We start from the raw sequence: 17,899 nt of genomic DNA, 5'->3' as shown, positions 1-17,899 counted from the left end.
ATTGACTTTAGCTCAGCCTTCAACACCATAGTACCCTCCAAGCTCATCATTAAGCTTGGGCCCTGGATCTGAACCACGCCCTATGCAACTGGGTCCTGGACTTCTTGATGGGCCACCCCCAGGTGGTGAAGGTAGGAAACAACACCTCCACTTTGCTGATCCTCAACACAGGGGCCCCACATGGGTGCGTGCTCAGCCCCCTCCTGTACTCCCTGTTCACTCATGACTGCGTAGCCGCAATGACTAGACAGCCTACAGGGAGGAGGTGAGCGCCCTCTAGTGGTGTGGGGCCTGTGCTTTGGCAAAGTGGGTGGGGTTATATCCTTCCTGTTTGGCCCTGTCCGGGGGTGTCCTCGGATGGGGCCACAGTGTCTCCTGACCCCTCCTGTCTCAGCCTCCAGTATTTATGCTGCAGTAGTTTATGTGTCGGGGGGCTAGGGTCAGTTTGTTATATCTGGAGTACTTATCCTGTCCTATTCGGTGTCCTGTGTGAATCTAAGTGTGCGTTCTCTAATTCTCTCCTTCTCTCTTTCTTTCTCTCTCTCGGAGGACCTGAGCCCTAGGACCATGCCCCAGGACTACCTGACATGATGACTCCTTGCTGTCCCCAGTCCACCTGGCCATGCTGCTGCTCCAGTTTCAACTGGCCTGGGCCCTAGGACCATGTCCCAGGACTACCTGACATGATGACTCCTTGCTGTCCCCAGTCCACCTGGCCATGCTGCTGCTCCAGTTTCAACTGTTCTGCCTTACTATTATTCAACCATGCTGGTCATTTATGAACATTTGAACATCTTGGCCACGTTCTGTTATAATCTCCACCCGGCACAGCCAGAAGAGGACTGGCCACCCCACATATGCTCTCTCTAATTCTCTCTTTCTTTCTCTCTCTCGGAGGACCTGAGCCCTAGGACCGTGCCCCAGGACTACCTGACATGATGGCTCCTTGCTGTCCCCAGTCCACCTGACTGTGCTGCTGCTCCAGTTTCAACTGTTCTGCCTTATAATTATTCGACCATGCTGGTCATTTATGAACATTTGAACATCTTGGTCATGTTCTGTTATAATCTCTACCCGGCACAGCCTGAAGAGGACTGGCCACCCCACATAGCCTGGTTCCTCTCTAGGTTTCTTCCTAGGTTTTGGCCTTTCTAGGGAGTTTTTCCTAGCCACCGTGCTTTTACACCTGCATTGTTTGCTGTTTGGGGTTTTAGGCTGGGTTTCTGTACAGCACTTTGAGATATCAGCTGATGTACGAAGGGCTATATAAATAAATTTGATTTGATTTGATTTTGATTTGGCCCTGGCGAAGTGGTGCCAGGAAAATAACCTCTCCCTCAACGTCAACAAAGCGAAGGAGCTGATCATGGATTTCAGGAAACAGCAGAGGGAGCATGCCCCTATCCACATCGATGGGATCGCATATTTTCTCAAACATATTTAATTTGTCAGGCCAAGTGATTGACTTGATGCAATTTATGGCACATGTCAAGGCTGGCCTTGGGCTGATTTAAATATGTAAAGGTACAACCATTATCAGCACCATTAGGTTAATATAGGTCTTTAACAGGTATGCCATTCCATCATTGTTTACATTGTGTCTTTGTTTACATTTTATTTCACACAGGAAGCAAACGGTTAAAATGTTTTGTCTTTACAACTGATATTCACAACAACAGTACATTAATGTATCATTTTGGAATTAACATGCAGGGCTAAATGCATGTGCCTATAAAACAGTCGCCCTCCAAAACAAACTATATTTGGTTAGTAGAGAGAGACCCTACTAAGTATTTTCCACACAACTTTTCTACTTGTCTCAGCTAGTGTTCTTTCTATAGCCTAACATACCAGTGTCAACATTGTATTTTTTCATTATTGGTGTTATAAAATGTGTTTTATTTGTTATGTTTATGTCTAGCCAGACACCTAGGTACTTATAGGTGTCCACATATTCTAGGTCGGAACCATCCAGGGTGGTGATGCTAGTCGGGCATGCGGGTGCAGGCAGCGAACGTTTGTAAAGCATGCATTTGGTTTTACTAGTGTTTAAGAGCAGATGGAGGCCACGGAAGGAGTGTTGTATGGCATTGAAGCTCGTTTGGAGGTTAGATAGCACAGTGTCCAAGGAAGGGCCAGAGGTATACAAAATGGTGTCGTCTGCGTAGAGGTGGATCAGGGAATCGCCCGCAGCAAGAGCAACATCATTGATATATACAGAGAAAAGAGTCGGCCGGAGAATTGAACAAGTTATCCACATTGTGGTTCTTTGTAGCTCAATTGGTAGAGCATGGCGCTTGTAACGCCGGGGCGGTGGTTTCGATTCCTGGGACCACGATACATAAAATGCATGCACGCATTACTGTAAGTCGCTTTGGATAAAAGCGTCTGCTAAATGGCATTTATAAACTGGGTGTTTTGAGCCCTGAATGCTGATTGGCTGACAGCAGTGGTATATCAGACTATATAGCACAGGTATGACAAAACATGTCTTTTTACTGCTCTATTTACGTTGGCAACTAGTTTGTAATAGCAATAAGGCACCTCGGGGGGTTGTGGTATATGGCCAATATACCACAGCTAAGGCCTGTATCCTGTAGAACAGCCTTTAGCCATGGTATATTGGCCATATTTTTTATTTTTATTTCACCTTTATTTAACCAGGTAGGCTAGCTGAGAACAAGTTGTCATTTGCAACTGCGACCTGGCCAAGATAAAGCATAGCAGTGTGAACAGACAACACAGAGTTACACATATACCACACCACCTCGGACATTATTGCTTAAATATATTATTGCAATGTTTTGAAATGCCGGATTTTATTTTGAAGTTTTTGTTATTACCATACAAAGTGACGTCATCGTTTGTGCTGCTGGCAGAATACTAGTCACAGAAGTGTATGTAGCCTGAGCCGTTTTCTTCTGTTGACCATAGACAGGTTTTATGGACGTCAGTTGTACGACTAGTATTCAGTGGGGCAATTGACTTGCATTTGCAATATGAAGAATGGAAGAAGACGATGTTACTATCAGAGAGCAGAATTTCCACAGCCAAGTTCGAGAGTACATTGTAAGTTAATCTCTCTAACGTTCGCTAGCTAGCTTGCTAACCAACATTTGATATGTGGCGATGCTGCTTACATTAGGTCAGTCAAACGCAAAGCTGACGTTATTTTGCTAGCAGGCAAGTTGCATATAGCTAGCTTACCAATGATAACTAGCGAACGTTCCCCACGTGTAACTGTAATAGTAGCTTTCTGATTAGCTCACCTTTTATTGTAGCTCCACAACAAGGGATAGCCACGTTAAGGGGGGAAAACTGCGATTTCTGCATCCATTTTAGGTCTTTAAAATGATTGAAGAGTCAAACTTATGAATACCTCCATGAGTTCATGTGTCTTACCCTCATCACAACCCCAAACATAAGCTTGTTTTACTCATTTGTTTTGTAAACAAACACACTACCATTGTATTCTCAAAACATGTTTACAAGTAAACTATATATATCGGTCAGTTTTAACGTCTATATGAATTTGTTGTTACATTTCTACAGTCCAATCCATCTATTTACCAAGTCAGTGTCGGGATAGCTGCCATGCTATTGTTCGAACGACAAATTGCGCCTTTACGTCTCCAAATAAGTTAGCTTGCCTCTGTTGTTGTAATCGTTCTCCTTCCTTCCTTGTTAAGTATTTTTAATTTTGTTTAATCTTTATTTAACTAGGCAAGTCAGTTATCAACGAATTCTTATTTACAAAGACGGCCTAGGAACAGTGGGTTTAACTACCTTGTTCATGGGCTGAACGACAGATTTGTGCCTTGTCAGCTCAGGATTTGATGCAGTATGCTGGTAGTGGCTACCCAATTAGCTATAGGAAATTCCATGGTAATGAGTCTTTTTCCTTCTAAATGTTACCAAACAAAAATGTAATTTAAAAAGTATATTAACTCTATGCACAAGGCCTAATTTTAACAATTTCTGCTGATGATAATTTTACAAAAACAAAAACTGCAATAAAAGTGCAATGCTCAGTTTGATAACATAATTTTTGTCAAATCTCCCTCTTTTTTTATGTGGCCACGTTTTCCAAACACTGTTTAAATATCTGCTCTGAATTAAGATTCAAAGATGTCTGCAGAAAGAATGGGGTGTCAGCTATGACATGACATGACACCTTGACTTTTGGTTATTGAACTACAGTAAGTGAAGTGGATTTACATCACGGAATTACATCATGGGTTCCTGATCTGTACCATACAAAAAAAAATATAATTATGAATATCATTCTCTTCATGGTGATGTATCCTGAAAGGTAGAAATATTCAATATCCTCCTTTGCATATTTGGGTATTATTCTTTACACTGATTATTATTCTTATTCCCCAAAACAAGACTACATTTGGTTGGACCAGACCAAATCTGAACCAATCATCTACATCACAGTACAGCACAATAGAGTTCAGTAAAGTAAATAAGTACAGTAAAATACAGTACATTATACTGTACTCTAGAGTTCTCTACTGTACTTTACTCTAATTTTCTTTACTTTACTGTACGGTGCTGTCCAAATGTATGAAACATAGACGCCTATGATTGGTTCAGATTTGGTCTGGCCAGGGCGGACTGACCAAATGTCAACTACTTTTCAATGTCTATGGACGTCCGGTGTTGGTCGGTGTCCAGAGGTTGAGGATACTTGTGACAGTAAATGGAAAGAGGGTAGGTGGTAGGTGTCTGTAAGAGCCGGGAGAGGTGACATTAATGGAGTGAGAGGGTGGGGTGGCCAGACTGTTTTAAGTATTGCTTTGACCACCAGTTATGAGCTGAGCATAACAGTATGACAGTGGAAGAGACGACAGTAGCAGGTGACCCAACTGTGGTTTGTGACTACTATGAATTCCCATTCTAGCCAATTAAATTACAGTAATTCCTTGACTGATAAATTGGTAACAGAATTATGAGTTTTGATCAGTTAAAGTTGATATCAGTAAAAACACTAACTAATTGGTAGGGCTACCTTTACTTGTTATTTCTATGAACTTTCGTTATCCTCCCTCTCATGAGAGAGAAAAATGTCAAAATATCTTAAAGATATGTGGGTTTTTGGTAACAGAATGACTAGGCACAAGGGGTTGTTCCTTTTTGTGTGATTTATTCTTATTATTTTTAATCAATTTGACATTACACCATTACATAACACTGATTAAAAACAAAAACCTAACACCCAACAAGACAGCATCTTTCAACTGTACAGTACCAATCAAAAGTTTTGACAAACCTACTCATTCCAGGGGTTTTCTTAATTTTAATATTTTCTACATTGTAGAATTATAGTGAGATATCAACACTATGAAATAACACATACGGAATCATGTAGTAACCAAAAAAGTGTTAAACAAATCAAAATATTATTCAAAGTAGCCACCCTTTACCTTGATGACAGGCTTGCACACTCTTGGTATTCTCTCAACCAGCTTCATGAGGTAGTCACCTGGAATGCATTTCAATTAACACGTGCCTTTTAAAAAGTCAATTTGTGGAATTTCTTTCCTTAATGCGTTTAAGCCAATCAGTTGTGTTGTGACAAGGTAGAGGTGGTATACCTAAGATAGCCCTATTTGGTAAATACCATTTTATTATGGCAAGAACAGCTCAAATAAGCAAAGCAAAATGACAGTCCATCATTACTTTAAGACATGAAGATCAGTCAATGCGGAAAATATCAAGAACTTTTAAAGTTTCTTCAAGTGCAGTCGCAAAAAACATCAGCTGCTATGATGAAACTGGCTCTCATGAGGACCGCCACAGGAAAGAAAGACCCAGAGTTACCTCTGCTGCAGAGGATATGTTAGAGTTCACTGCACATCAGATTGCAGCCCAAATGAATGCTTCAGAGTTCAAGTAACAGACACATCTCAACATCAACTGTTCGGAGGAGACCGTGAATCGGGCCTTCATGGTCGAAGTGCTGCAGAGTAGGTGAACGGATAATCTCCGCATGTGTTGTTCCCACTGTGAAGCATGGAGGAGGAGGTGTGGGGGGGGTGTTGTGTTATTTCATAGTTTTTTGATGTCTTTACTATTATTCTACAATGTAAAGAAAATAGTAAAAATAAAGAAAAACCCTTGAATGAGTAGGTGTGTCCAAACGTTTTACTGGTACTGTCAGTTGTTTGAATATTAAACAGCAAGTAAAAAATTATATTATTAACTACACAGCTCCCATAACCCATACATTTGTACTAACTTATACCCTATCTTCTCACACTTCCAGTCCCATATAGTTTTTATTTTTAAATGTACAAAACTAAATGTGTTGATATTTGTTGACAGATGTCTTTACTTCAACATGAATGTGTTTCATCTTATTTCTAATATCTTTCAAGACTTTATGGTAGATGTTGTCGAACACCCCTTTTCTATCGGTTTGACCAGAAAGCCAAGCATTTGCTTATTCCACGTTTTTAGGATGGGAAAATGATTGAGAAATTTCTGCGTAGTTTTTACTTATTTTTATAGACTCTTTCATTTCACACAGAATTTGACATGCTCCTATGAACCTCCCATGCCAGCGCTCATGGGGCTTTTTACATGGAAATGCCACTATCCACATTGGCATTCCAATGCTCCCTCCTCCCTTCTAGCACATAGTGCCTAAGTGATTCTACTATGGAATGTGACCACCATTTGTGACCCACATTTTGTTGCTGTCACCGGAGTTATAGCATAGCCTAAACTTTACACAGCTAGTGCTGTAGCAGCATATGTACCTTAACATGAGGGATCATAGCTCTGGTCCAGGGCATTAGTTTGCGTTCCTCCACTGCGCATTCCTTAGTGGATTAACGCGCAGTAACGCCCTGGACCAGAGCTAGTAGGATGAAGTTTTTTTTTTCTTAAAAAAAAGGTGTGGTCACTATAGTATCCCCTGTGTTGTGTGAGGTCAAATATCATAGAGGTGTACAATGCTATTTGAGGTGCTGGCAGTGCCCTGCACTCACTCTAAACTAGTCTACGTCATGGGTTGTCGCTGCGATGTCTAACATTGACCCTCAAGCAGAAATGAATGCATACTGAAAACGCCTTGACTGTTAGGCTTTATCAGTACATCCACTGAGTCCATGCGTATGATGGTAGTAAATGCATGAATCATGCAAAACATCGACCTGGTAGAAGCCGGGCAACAATGCGCTGCCTGTCACGAGGGAATGTGTGTAGAAAGCGGATGTAGGCTAGGATAGTTGGGTTTAAATTATGAGCCTACTGTTAAATAAGTGAGGATTCTAAGGGAGAAAAATAAGAAAAAGGCCTAGATACAGTGGAGGAATTTGACGATAAGCAAAGTAGAGTATACTGTTGTCAGTTGATCACCATCAGCCAGCTCAGGGTTCTCCCTCGGTGTCCTGTCACTCCTGGGCACAGTCAGGCATCCACCCAACCTCATATCTGAAGTTTTGTCTGAGGGGTTTAGCTGTGTTGCTGCTGATCAGAGCACTGACCTTTCAGCCGTTTTTCTGGTCTGTTGTCATGTGGTGGCGAAATTGAGTTTTCTTTGTGAAGGGTTTTGAGAGCCAACCTTTGTCTATCATACTTTATAATGATAGACAAAGATATGTTTCTTGTCTGCCTGTTACTCCTGCTGACTCATGTCTCCTCGCGTTGTATAATGTGGAAACCGGAGATAGTGCTGCTGCTGCGGAGGAGGAGGTCCACAGGCCTATTTTCTGTCTGTCCCACCGTCCGTAGGGGAATGTGGAATATTTCTGTCAGTAGTGGGGCTCTGAGGCCCTGGGTTTGGCAATGGCACTGCGAAAAATGTATTCAGTTGTTGTTAGGCCGTCTAATTCCAGATCAAGTTGCATGTAGATACATGAATTCAAATTGGAAATGTAGGTGCTATCTCGTGTCAAACAATTACTATTATGGTTTAAACTAGTCAGTTGCAACTTTTCTGTTTGAAGCTATCTGTTCTTTAGATTTGGATATGGTGTGGCCAGGGCTGTGATTCATAAAGTGCCTCAGTAGGAGTGCTGATCTAGAATCAGTTTTAACTTTTGTATCATAATGAACAAGATCACATAGCCATGGGTACCTGTTTCTAGATCAGCACTACACTGAGGTGTTTTATGAATACATACCCAGTCTACAAGGCGAGGGCAAGGTGTTGTTGAATATACGTAGCAAAAGTATCGGCACCCACCCAGGCTATTCTTTCACTGTAGAAGTGAATCACCTAGACTTGAGAGAGGCCTTTGGGGGGGAGGTCTGCCTGTAACCTGATCAATGCTACATGCATAACTGGTATCCATCCAGCCAGGCCATCCCAACTTCCATCAATCATAGCTGTCTTATGGAAATAACTCTACGTATACAGTACATGATATGCAGTGATGCATATCCCAGCAAACTTGCTGTCATAAACCATGTATCGCATGTCCATAAATTACCAGTGATGCACCGATAAGACATTTTTGACCGATATAAAAAAAAATACCGGGGTTTTAAGTATTTAACTGTACTAGAATGCTTAACACACACATGGACGCAGCGGTTTAAGACACTGCATCTCAGTGCAAGAGGCGTCACTACAGTCCCTGGTTCAAATCCAGGCTGTATCACATCCTGTCGTGATTGGGAGTTCGATAGTGCGGTGCACAATTGACCCAGCATCGCCCGGGCCGTCATTGTAAAGAATTAGTTCTTAACTGACTTGCCTAGTTAAATAAAGGTTACACACACACCACACTAGAGGTCGACCGATTAATCGCAATGGCCGATTAATTGGGGCCGATTTCAAGTTTTCATAACAATCGGAAATCGGTATTTTTGGGCGCCGATTTTTATTTATTTATTTTTAACACCTTTATTTAATCTTTATTTAACTAGGCAAGCCAGTTAAGAACACATTCTTATTTTCAATGACGGCCTAGGAACGGTGGTTTAACTGCCTCGTTCAGGGGCAGAAAGACAGATTTTCACCTTGAACCAAAGTTTAATTTCAATAGGCGAACAATAGGCGAACAACAAGTGGCAACCTAGCTAATATTTATTCACAAGAATTCCTTCCATTGTTAAGAATAATGAAAATGACTGCAGTTTCTGCTGGTCATTGTTTTCAGGCTGGTTGTATTGGTGCTAAAGCTAGCTAGCTACTCCAGAAGTTGCGGTCAAACAAATGATGCTCTATTACCAACGCGGTATTGTAAATACATCGTTCGTGGCCGGTGTTTGCTTGTTTGCAGACCTTTTTTGTACAGCTTTGACAATCCTACTGTATATTTTTTGACACGCAAAGACCTAAATGGCGTTCCATAGTATGTATGTCGTGAAGCTAGTAGCAGTGACGCTATTACTGTGTAACTCCGGTAGGGCAACATCTGAAAAATAGCACACTTCATAGTGTGTACGGGTGCCCGACCAGTCGGCGAAAGCGAACATCGCCCAGGACAGAGAACGGTTGATTGTCAAGGGCAATGAATTCCATTGTCTTGGCGTTAATGGATTTAGCCTATGAGTTGTCTCGCTGAAATGTTCTTACTTGTTCAAGTGACTGCTCGACTTGTTGACTGCTTGAGCCACACAGCAGACATGGTGGGCTAGGTTAGGAATGCTGTGTAGCGCAAAATTCCGATATGTTCACCGATATATCGTGCATCCCTATAAACTTCTGTAGTAATGTCACAGTACCATATCTGTGTCTGGAATGCCACCATATTGCGTATGTAGTGTACTACTTTTAACCTGAGCTCTATGTGTCGTGGTCAACAGTAGTGCACTAAGAAGGGAATAGGGTGCCATTTGGGATGCAGACCATGTCTACGGGAGGCTAATACATATATATCAAAATGTGTTATGCTTTCAGATCAGTATAATGCCAGATATTGTAACATTGATCATTTACATAACACTTCAGCAGCTTTATAATTGTTTCATTATGTTTGCCTTTTCAGATTTGTTTCCTACTGTTTGCAGCACTCTACATTGTGTCGTACTGCATCATCACCAGGTACAAGAGGAAAACAGGTAAGGAGTCTTGTTCTGTTTTTATGGTGGTTGTACTGAAACTACCAACACATATTGTGCTACCAACTTCAAAAACAGTTTCTATGTAATACTTGCACACCTGAGATGCGCACACAGTCCCAGAGTTTTCACAGCAATTATTGCCGAGCTCGACCTTTTGTTCACAGTATGTTTGCACACAGAGGGACCATCACATTGTTTCAAGACAGTTTAGTGGCCAGAGCATGTGAGCGGAGTTGATCGGTTGGAAATCACTCTCATGGTACTTGTGCTCTGCTTAAAAAAGGGCTCCGTGCTAACACAAAAAAAACTGCCGCTTCAAATTCACTCCATTGATTAAAATCACAATTGAACTAACACTCATTTATTTTTGTGACTACATGAACCTACCATTTGGTATTGAAACCAAACCATATGGATTTGAATGACAAGTATTTGAATAAACATGAAAAGGTGAATGTAAGAAGCGCACATCATTTTCAAATAGGCTACATATCATATTAAACAGCATATAAACACTCTAAATAGGTTTAGGCGTCAAAGGGAACCTAAGAAGGGACGGAAATTAATTATTTAGGCTAGATTATAAAAATTATTTCAATGCTATAGCCTACAAAGAAATACAAGCATTTGCGAGTGCGACACAATGGGCTGGTAGGGACATAAAGCGCAGAGCATGTAAGCAGCATTTTGTTGTATTAAATCATTCTAGTCTATAAATTGTGCATATAGGCAGTGATTTACTTAGAATGAATACAAAGTAAACTAAAAAGGACTTAGTGCCTTTAGAATTTATTTTTGAAAACACAAGTTTGGCCAGTCTGTGGATTCAGGCTCATGCGATGGTGCCTGGAGAGCAGGCCAACAGCAGAGAATATCATCTCCACACTTGCAGAGCCACTGGGGAAGCTAAACACCCTTTTGGCCACTATTGCCAGGTTGGGCAGAGTTATTAAAAAAAAATAATAATAATAAAAATATATATATATATTCTATAGGTAGGCCTAAACGTTTGTAGGTAAAATTACCCAAGCAAAACGGAAAGCTCCTTGAACTTGGGAATATGCCAGGCCCATTGGTCCGAAATATATTATGGCCTATTGTGTAGATAACAGAACAAAAATGAAGGTAACGTGTAAGAGGAGGTATGTAGTTTTATAACTAAGTGTGTAATTGTAGCAAAGTATTTATCTATCCGCCTCGTTCCTTTTCTTTCGGGATACTTGTCTTTTCAGATTCCACAATGATTCTTTAGTTGTGGACACTACTGTACTTCACCACTATCCCGGTCTTGCTCTTGGTCCTCATCTTTGTTTGTCACCTTGATTTAGAACCTGTGTGTTTTATCAGTTTCTGTATGAAAATGACAGTATCTAAATCAAGGGGCTTTAGATAGTAGCATACAAGTGAACTACAAATGCATGCTGGGCCAGGTATGCCCTGAGCACGACAAATGAGCGCTACTGGAGCGGGCGAGGAGGCCTGCACTACAGCATTTGGGAATCTCGCTCCAGTCAAATATTAGCCCATATCAGAGGATGTGAGCAGAGCCTCAATTAGTTGGGGCTTGGACTCTACAAGGTGTTAAAAGCGTTCCACAGAGATGCTTGCACATGTTGACTCCAATGCTTCGCACAGTTGTGTCAAGTTGGCTGGATGTCCTTTGGGTGGGAACCTGTTGCGCGTTAAAAACCCTGCCCAAATGCGAAGTGCCAACTGTAAAGTTTGGTGGAGGAGGAATAATGGTCTGGGGCTGTTTTTCATGGTTCGGGCTAGGCCCCTTAGTTCCAGTGAAGGGAAATCTTAACACTAAACCATGCAGTGACATTCTAGACGATTCTGTGTTTCTAACTTTAGCAACATTTTGGGTAATTACCTTTCCTGTTTCAGCGTGACAGTTCCCCCTTGAACAAAACGACGTCCATACACAAGTGGTTTGTCGAGATCAGTGTTGAAGAACTTGACTGGCCTGCACAGAGCGCTGACCTCAACCCCATCGAGCCAGGCCTAATTGCCCAACATCAGTGCCTTACCTCACTAATACTCTTGTGGCTGAATGGAAGCAAGTACCCGCAGCAATGTTCCGGCATCTAGTGGAAAGCCTTCCCAGAAGAATGGAGGCTCTTATAGCGGCAAAGGGGGGACCAAATCCCTATTATTGCTCATGATTTTGGAATGAGAGGTTCAACGAGCAGGTGTCCACTAGAGGTTGACCGATTATGATTTTTCAACGCCGATACCGATTATTGGAGGGCCAAAACGAGCCGATACCGATTAATCGGACGATTTTTATTTATTTATTTGTAATAGTGACAATTACAACACTACTGAATGAACACTTATTTTAACTTAATATAATAAATAATAATAATAAAATCAATTTAGCCTCAAATAAATAATGAAACATGTTTAAATAATGCAAAAACAAAGTGTTGGAGAAGAAAGTAAAAGTGTGATATGTTCCATGTAACATATGTGCCATGTAAGAAAGCTAACGTTTAAGTTCCTTGCTCAGAACATGAGAACATATGAAAGCTGGTGGTTCCTTTTAACTTGAGTCTTCAATATTCCCAGATAAGAAGTTTTAGATTGTAGTTATTATAGGACTATTTCTCTCTATACCATTTGTATTTCATTAACCTTTGACTATTGGATGTTCTTATGGGCACTATGGTCTTGCCAGTTTAACAGTATAGCTTCCGTCCCTCTCCGCGCTCCTACCTGGGCTTGAACCAGGAACACAACGACAACAGCCACCCTCGAAGCAGTGTTACCCATCGCTCCACAAAAGCCGCAGCCCTTGCAGAGTAAGGGGAACAACCACTCCAAGTCTCAGAGTGAGTGACGTTTGAAAGGCTATTAGTGCGCACCTCGCTAACTAGCTAGCCATTTCACATCGGTTACACAAGCCTAATCTCGGGAGTTGCTGGTAACAGCAAAACTCCCGAGTGTGATAACACACAGAAATACGAGCCTTTGGTCATTAATATGGTTGAATCCGGAAACTATCATCTCGAAAACAAGACGTTTCTTCTTTCAGTGAAATGCAGAACCGTTCCGTATTTTATCTAACTGGTGGCATCCATAAGTTTAAATATTCCTGTTACATTGCACAACCTTCAATGTTATGTCATAATTCTGGCAAATTAGGCAGCCCAAACTGTTGCATATACACTGACTCTGCGTGCAATGAACGCAAGAGAAGTGACACAATTTCACCTGGTTAATATTGCCTGCTAACCTGGATTTCTTTTAGCTAAATACGCAGGTTTAAAAATATATACATCTGTCTATTGATTTTAAGAAAGGCATTGATGTTTATGGTTAGGTACACATTGGAGCAACGATACGCGCCGCATCGATTATATGCAATGCAGGACACGCTAGATAACTACACATGGTTGATGATATTACTAGTTTAACTAGTGATTATGATTGATTGTTTTTTATAAGATAAGTTTAATGCTAGTTAGCAACTTACCATGGCTTACTGCATTCGCATAACAGGCAGTCTTTTCGTGGAGTGCAATGAGAGGCAGGTGGTTAGTGCATTGGACTAGTTAACTGTAAGGTTGCGGGATTGAATCCGCCGAGCTGACAAGGTAAAAATCTGTTGTTCTGCCCCTGAACGAGGCAGTTAACCCACCATTCCTAGGCCGTCATTGAAAATAAGAATGTGTTCTTAACTGACTTGCCTAGTTAAATAAAGATGTAAAAAAATATATATATTATTTTTAAATTGTCCAAGTCGGTGTCCATAAATACCGATTTCCGATTGTTATGAAAACTTGAAATTGACCCTAATTAATCGGCCGACCTCTAGTGTCCACGTAGTTTTGCTCATGTACCGGTAGTCTATATTAGTGTTTTATTTTACATAAAGGTTTTACAAATATTAGAATTTGACAGAAATGGACAATTAACTGACAAAAAATATTGTTAGATTTAAAGTTGTGTTCTTTTGACCAATCAATTGCTCTACATTTTCTAAATGTGTATTTTCCATATATAGACACACCCTGTGTTTTAATAAAACCAACTATATGCATTGAGCTTGTCTGATGCTTTAAGTTTACGGTTTGATGCCGTAAGAGGGTGCCAGAGATCTAGATAAACATAAGAAAGAACTTAACCTGACCCAACTTCTCCTCCCACTCCTGTTGGCTTTTGCAGATTCTGCCACTACTCTCCTGAAGTTGCCGGTAATAGGCTACACGAGGAGTCGGCAACCCTTTCTCATGTGGAATGCCAATTTATATTTTCTACCGATCCGTATGCCAGTTACGGATTTCATATGCACATTTTCGTGAAATGGTTGCATTTAATTTATAATTTAGTGGGGGCTGTTAGTCTTCTTTGCATCTGTTAAGATTATTGATCATAGTCTGCTGTTCGAAAAATATATGTGTAATCGCTTTACACCCCTTGCTATATTGTGTATAAAGAGTTACCTGTCTAAGAGAACACATAGGGTGTTCTTTAATGAAAGCCTCCAACATAATCCAGGTAGAATCAGGAATTCCCCAGGGCAGCTGTCTAGGCCCCTATCTTTTTTCAATCTTTACCAACATCATGCTGCTGGCGTTGAGTAAAGCAAGTGTGTCTATGTATGCGGATGACTCAACACTATACATGTCAGCTTGCACAGCGACTGAAATGACTGCAACACTTAACAAAGAGCTGCAGTTAGTTTCAGAATGTGTGGCGAGGAATACATTTGTCCTAAATATTTCAAAAACTAAAAGCATGGGACAAATCATTCACTAAACCCTAAACCTAAAGTAAATATTGTAATGAATAATGTGGTAATTGAGGAAGTTGAGGAGACTAAACTGCTTGGAGTAACCCTGGATTGAAAACTGTCATGGTCAAAACATATTGATACAACAGTAGTTAGGATGGGGAGAAGTCTGTCCATAAAAGCATTGCTCTGCATTCTTAACAACTCTATCAACAAGGCAGGTCCTACAGGCCCTTGTTTTGTCACACCTGGACTGCTGTTCAGTCGTGGGATCAGGTGCCACAAAGAGGGATTTCGGAAAATTGCAATTGGCTCAGAACACGGCAGATGTACACAGAGCTAATATTAATAATATGCATGTCAGCCTCTCCTGGCTCAAATAGGAGAACTTCATCACTGCTTGTATTTATGAGAGGTATTGACACTTTGAATGCCCCAAGTGGTCAGTTGGAACTACTGGTACACAGCTTAGACACCCATGCATACCCCACAAGACCAGAGGTCTCTTCACATTCCCCAAGCCCAGAACAGACTACTGGAGGCGCACAGTACTACATAGAGCCATGACGACATGGAACTCAAGAACGCATGCAACCACTAAAATTTGATTAAAAAAAAAAGATAAAAATACACCTTATGGAACAGCAGGGACTGTGAAGCAACACATAGGCACAGACACATGCATACTAACACACAATAATATACTCACTATACACACACGTACACATGGATTTTGTATAGTAGATATGTGGTAGTAGAATAGGGGCCTGAGAGCACACACTTAGTGTATTGTGAATGTATTGTAATGTTTTTATAATTGTTTTACTGCCTTAATTTAGCTGGACCCCAGGAAGAGTAGCTGCTGCCTCGGCAGCAACTAATGGGGATCCATAATAAATGCAGAAAATAACATCTTCATATCTCTATCATTGTCATGTGGTTAATCAAAATGATATCCAAATCTATATGATACAAACCTAAAAAGTAATCTCTTTTGCCCCAAAATTGTCTACATAAAGCCAACAAATAAAAATGTTGCAGCCTGCAGGTAGACAATATCCAGATAAATATAAATATCCTATAAATCACATTGGCTTCACATTGCCTGTCTGCAACAAACTTGAAACATTGAATCTACTATTAACTTGGGTCCAGCCAAAGCTTGTTGTGCTAGTGAACTTGCAACATTGTATAAAATATTCTGGGCCCTCAGTTTCCAGCACCAGTGAGCTCGAGACAGACACAGCTCTAGGCTATTTGCGCAAGGGATGCTTGACTTTGGCAGGAGCTCACAGGAGCTGAGTACCGGCACCTCAAAGTGAAAACAGGTTTTTAGAAATTTTAGAACATTTATAACTGAAATACTTTATTTACATAAGAATTCAGACCCTTTGATATGAGAGTTGAAATTGAGCTGTTTCCATGGATCATCCTTGATCTTTCTACAACTTGATTGGAGTCCTCCTATGGTAAATTCAATTGATTGAATACACACCTGTCTGCAGTGCATTTGGGAAGTATTCAGACCCCTTGACTTTTTCCAAATTTTGTTATGTTACAGCTTTATTCTACCATTTTTTTTATTTTACCTTTTATTTAACCAGGCAAGTCAGTTAAGAACAAATTCTTATTTTCAATGACAGCCTAGGAACTGCGGGTTAACTGCCTGTTCAGGGGCAGAACGACAGATTTGTACCTTGTCAGCTCGGGGGTTTGAACTCGCAACGCTCTAACCACTAGGCTACCCTGCCGCGCCAATGGATTAAATTGTTTTGTTTTTCTCTCATCAATCTACACACAGTACCTTGTGATGACAAAGCAAAACCAGGTTTTTACAAATTTTTGCAAAAGTATGAAAAAATAAACGGAAATAACATTTACTTAAGTGTTCAGACCCTTTACTCAGTACTTTGTTGAAGCGATTACAGCCTCGAATATTCTTGGGTATGACGCTACAAGCCTGGCACACCTGTGTTTGGGGAGTGTCTCCCAGTCTTCTGTGCGGGATCCTCTCAAGCTCTGTCAGTTTGAATGGATGAGTATTGCTGCCCAGCTATTTTCAGGTCTCTCCAGAGATGTTCAAGTTTGGGCTCTGGCTGGGCCACTCAAGGACATTGAGACTTGTCCTGAAGCCACTCCTGCGTTGTCTTGGCTGTGTGCTTAGGGACATTGTCCTGTTGGAAGGTGATCCTTTGCCCCAGCCTGAGGTCCTGAGCGCTTTGGAGCAGGTTTTCATCAAGGATTTCTCTGCCCCTTGCTCCGTTCATCTTTCCCTTGATCCTGACTAGTCTCCCAGTCCCTAACGCTGAATAACATCCCCACAGCATGATGCAGCCACCACCATTCTTCACCGTAGGGATGGTGTCAGATTTCTTCCAGACATGACTCTTGGCATTTAGGCCAAAGAGTTTAATCTTGGTTTCATCAGAACAAAGAATCTTGTTTCTCATGGTCTGAAAGTCTGAGGCGACTTTTGGCAAACATGTCATGTGCCTTTTACTGAGGAGTGACTTCCGTTTGGTCACTCTACCATAAAGGCCTGATTGGTGGAGTGCTGCAGAGATGGTTGTCCTTCTGGAAGGTTCTTCCTTCTCCACAGAAGAACTCTGGAGCTCTGTCACTATGACCGTCAGGTTCTTAGTCACCTCCCTGACCAAGGCCCTTCTCCCCCGATTGCTCAGTTTGGCCAGGCGGCCAGCTCAAGGAAGAGTCTTGGAGGCTCCTAACTTATTCCATTTAAGAATGATTGAGGCCACTGTGTTCTTGGGGACATTCAATTCTGCAGACATCTTTTTGGTACCCTTCCCCAGATCTGTGCCTCGACACAATCCATTCGCGGAGCTCTATGGACAATTCCTTCGACCTCGTGGCTTTGTTTTGCTCTGACATGCACTGTCAACTGTGGGACCTTTATATAGACAGGTGTGTGCCTTTCAAAATCATTTCCAATCAATTGAATTTACCACAGGTGGACTCCAATCAAGTTGTAGAAACATCTCAAGGATGATCAATGGAAACAGAATGCAACTGAGCTCAATTTCTAGTCTCATAGCAAAGGGTCTGAATACTTATGTAAATAAGGTATTTCTGTCTTATTTTTAGAAGTCTGCTAAAATTTCATTATAGGGTGTTGTG

At 41.2% G+C, this 17,899-nt stretch overlaps 1 protein-coding gene across 2 annotated transcripts in view; it reads left to right on the top strand.

The window, feature by feature from the left end:
* The first annotated feature begins 2,896 nt into the window (after nucleotides 1–2,896).
* Nucleotides 2,897–17,899, top strand: part of LOC123991104 (limb region 1 protein homolog) — a 63,185-nt gene continuing 48,182 nt past the window's right edge. For both annotated transcript variants that reach the window (XM_046292312.1, XM_046292311.1), the window contains exons 1-2: nucleotides 2,897–3,069; nucleotides 9,951–10,023. In XM_046292312.1, coding sequence (XP_046148268.1) covers nucleotides 3,007–3,069; nucleotides 9,951–10,023 — 136 coding nt within the window. In that variant the 5' untranslated portion in view covers nucleotides 2,897–3,006. The remainder of the gene's footprint in view (nucleotides 3,070–9,950; nucleotides 10,024–17,899) is intronic.

The sequence above is a fragment of the Oncorhynchus gorbuscha genome, linkage group LG12, assembly GCF_021184085.1.
Source record: "Oncorhynchus gorbuscha isolate QuinsamMale2020 ecotype Even-year linkage group LG12, OgorEven_v1.0, whole genome shotgun sequence".
Taxonomy (NCBI): Eukaryota; Metazoa; Chordata; class Actinopteri; order Salmoniformes; family Salmonidae; genus Oncorhynchus; species Oncorhynchus gorbuscha.
Note: the sequence above shows the minus strand (reverse complement) of the source record. Positions and strands in the feature narration are given on the sequence as shown.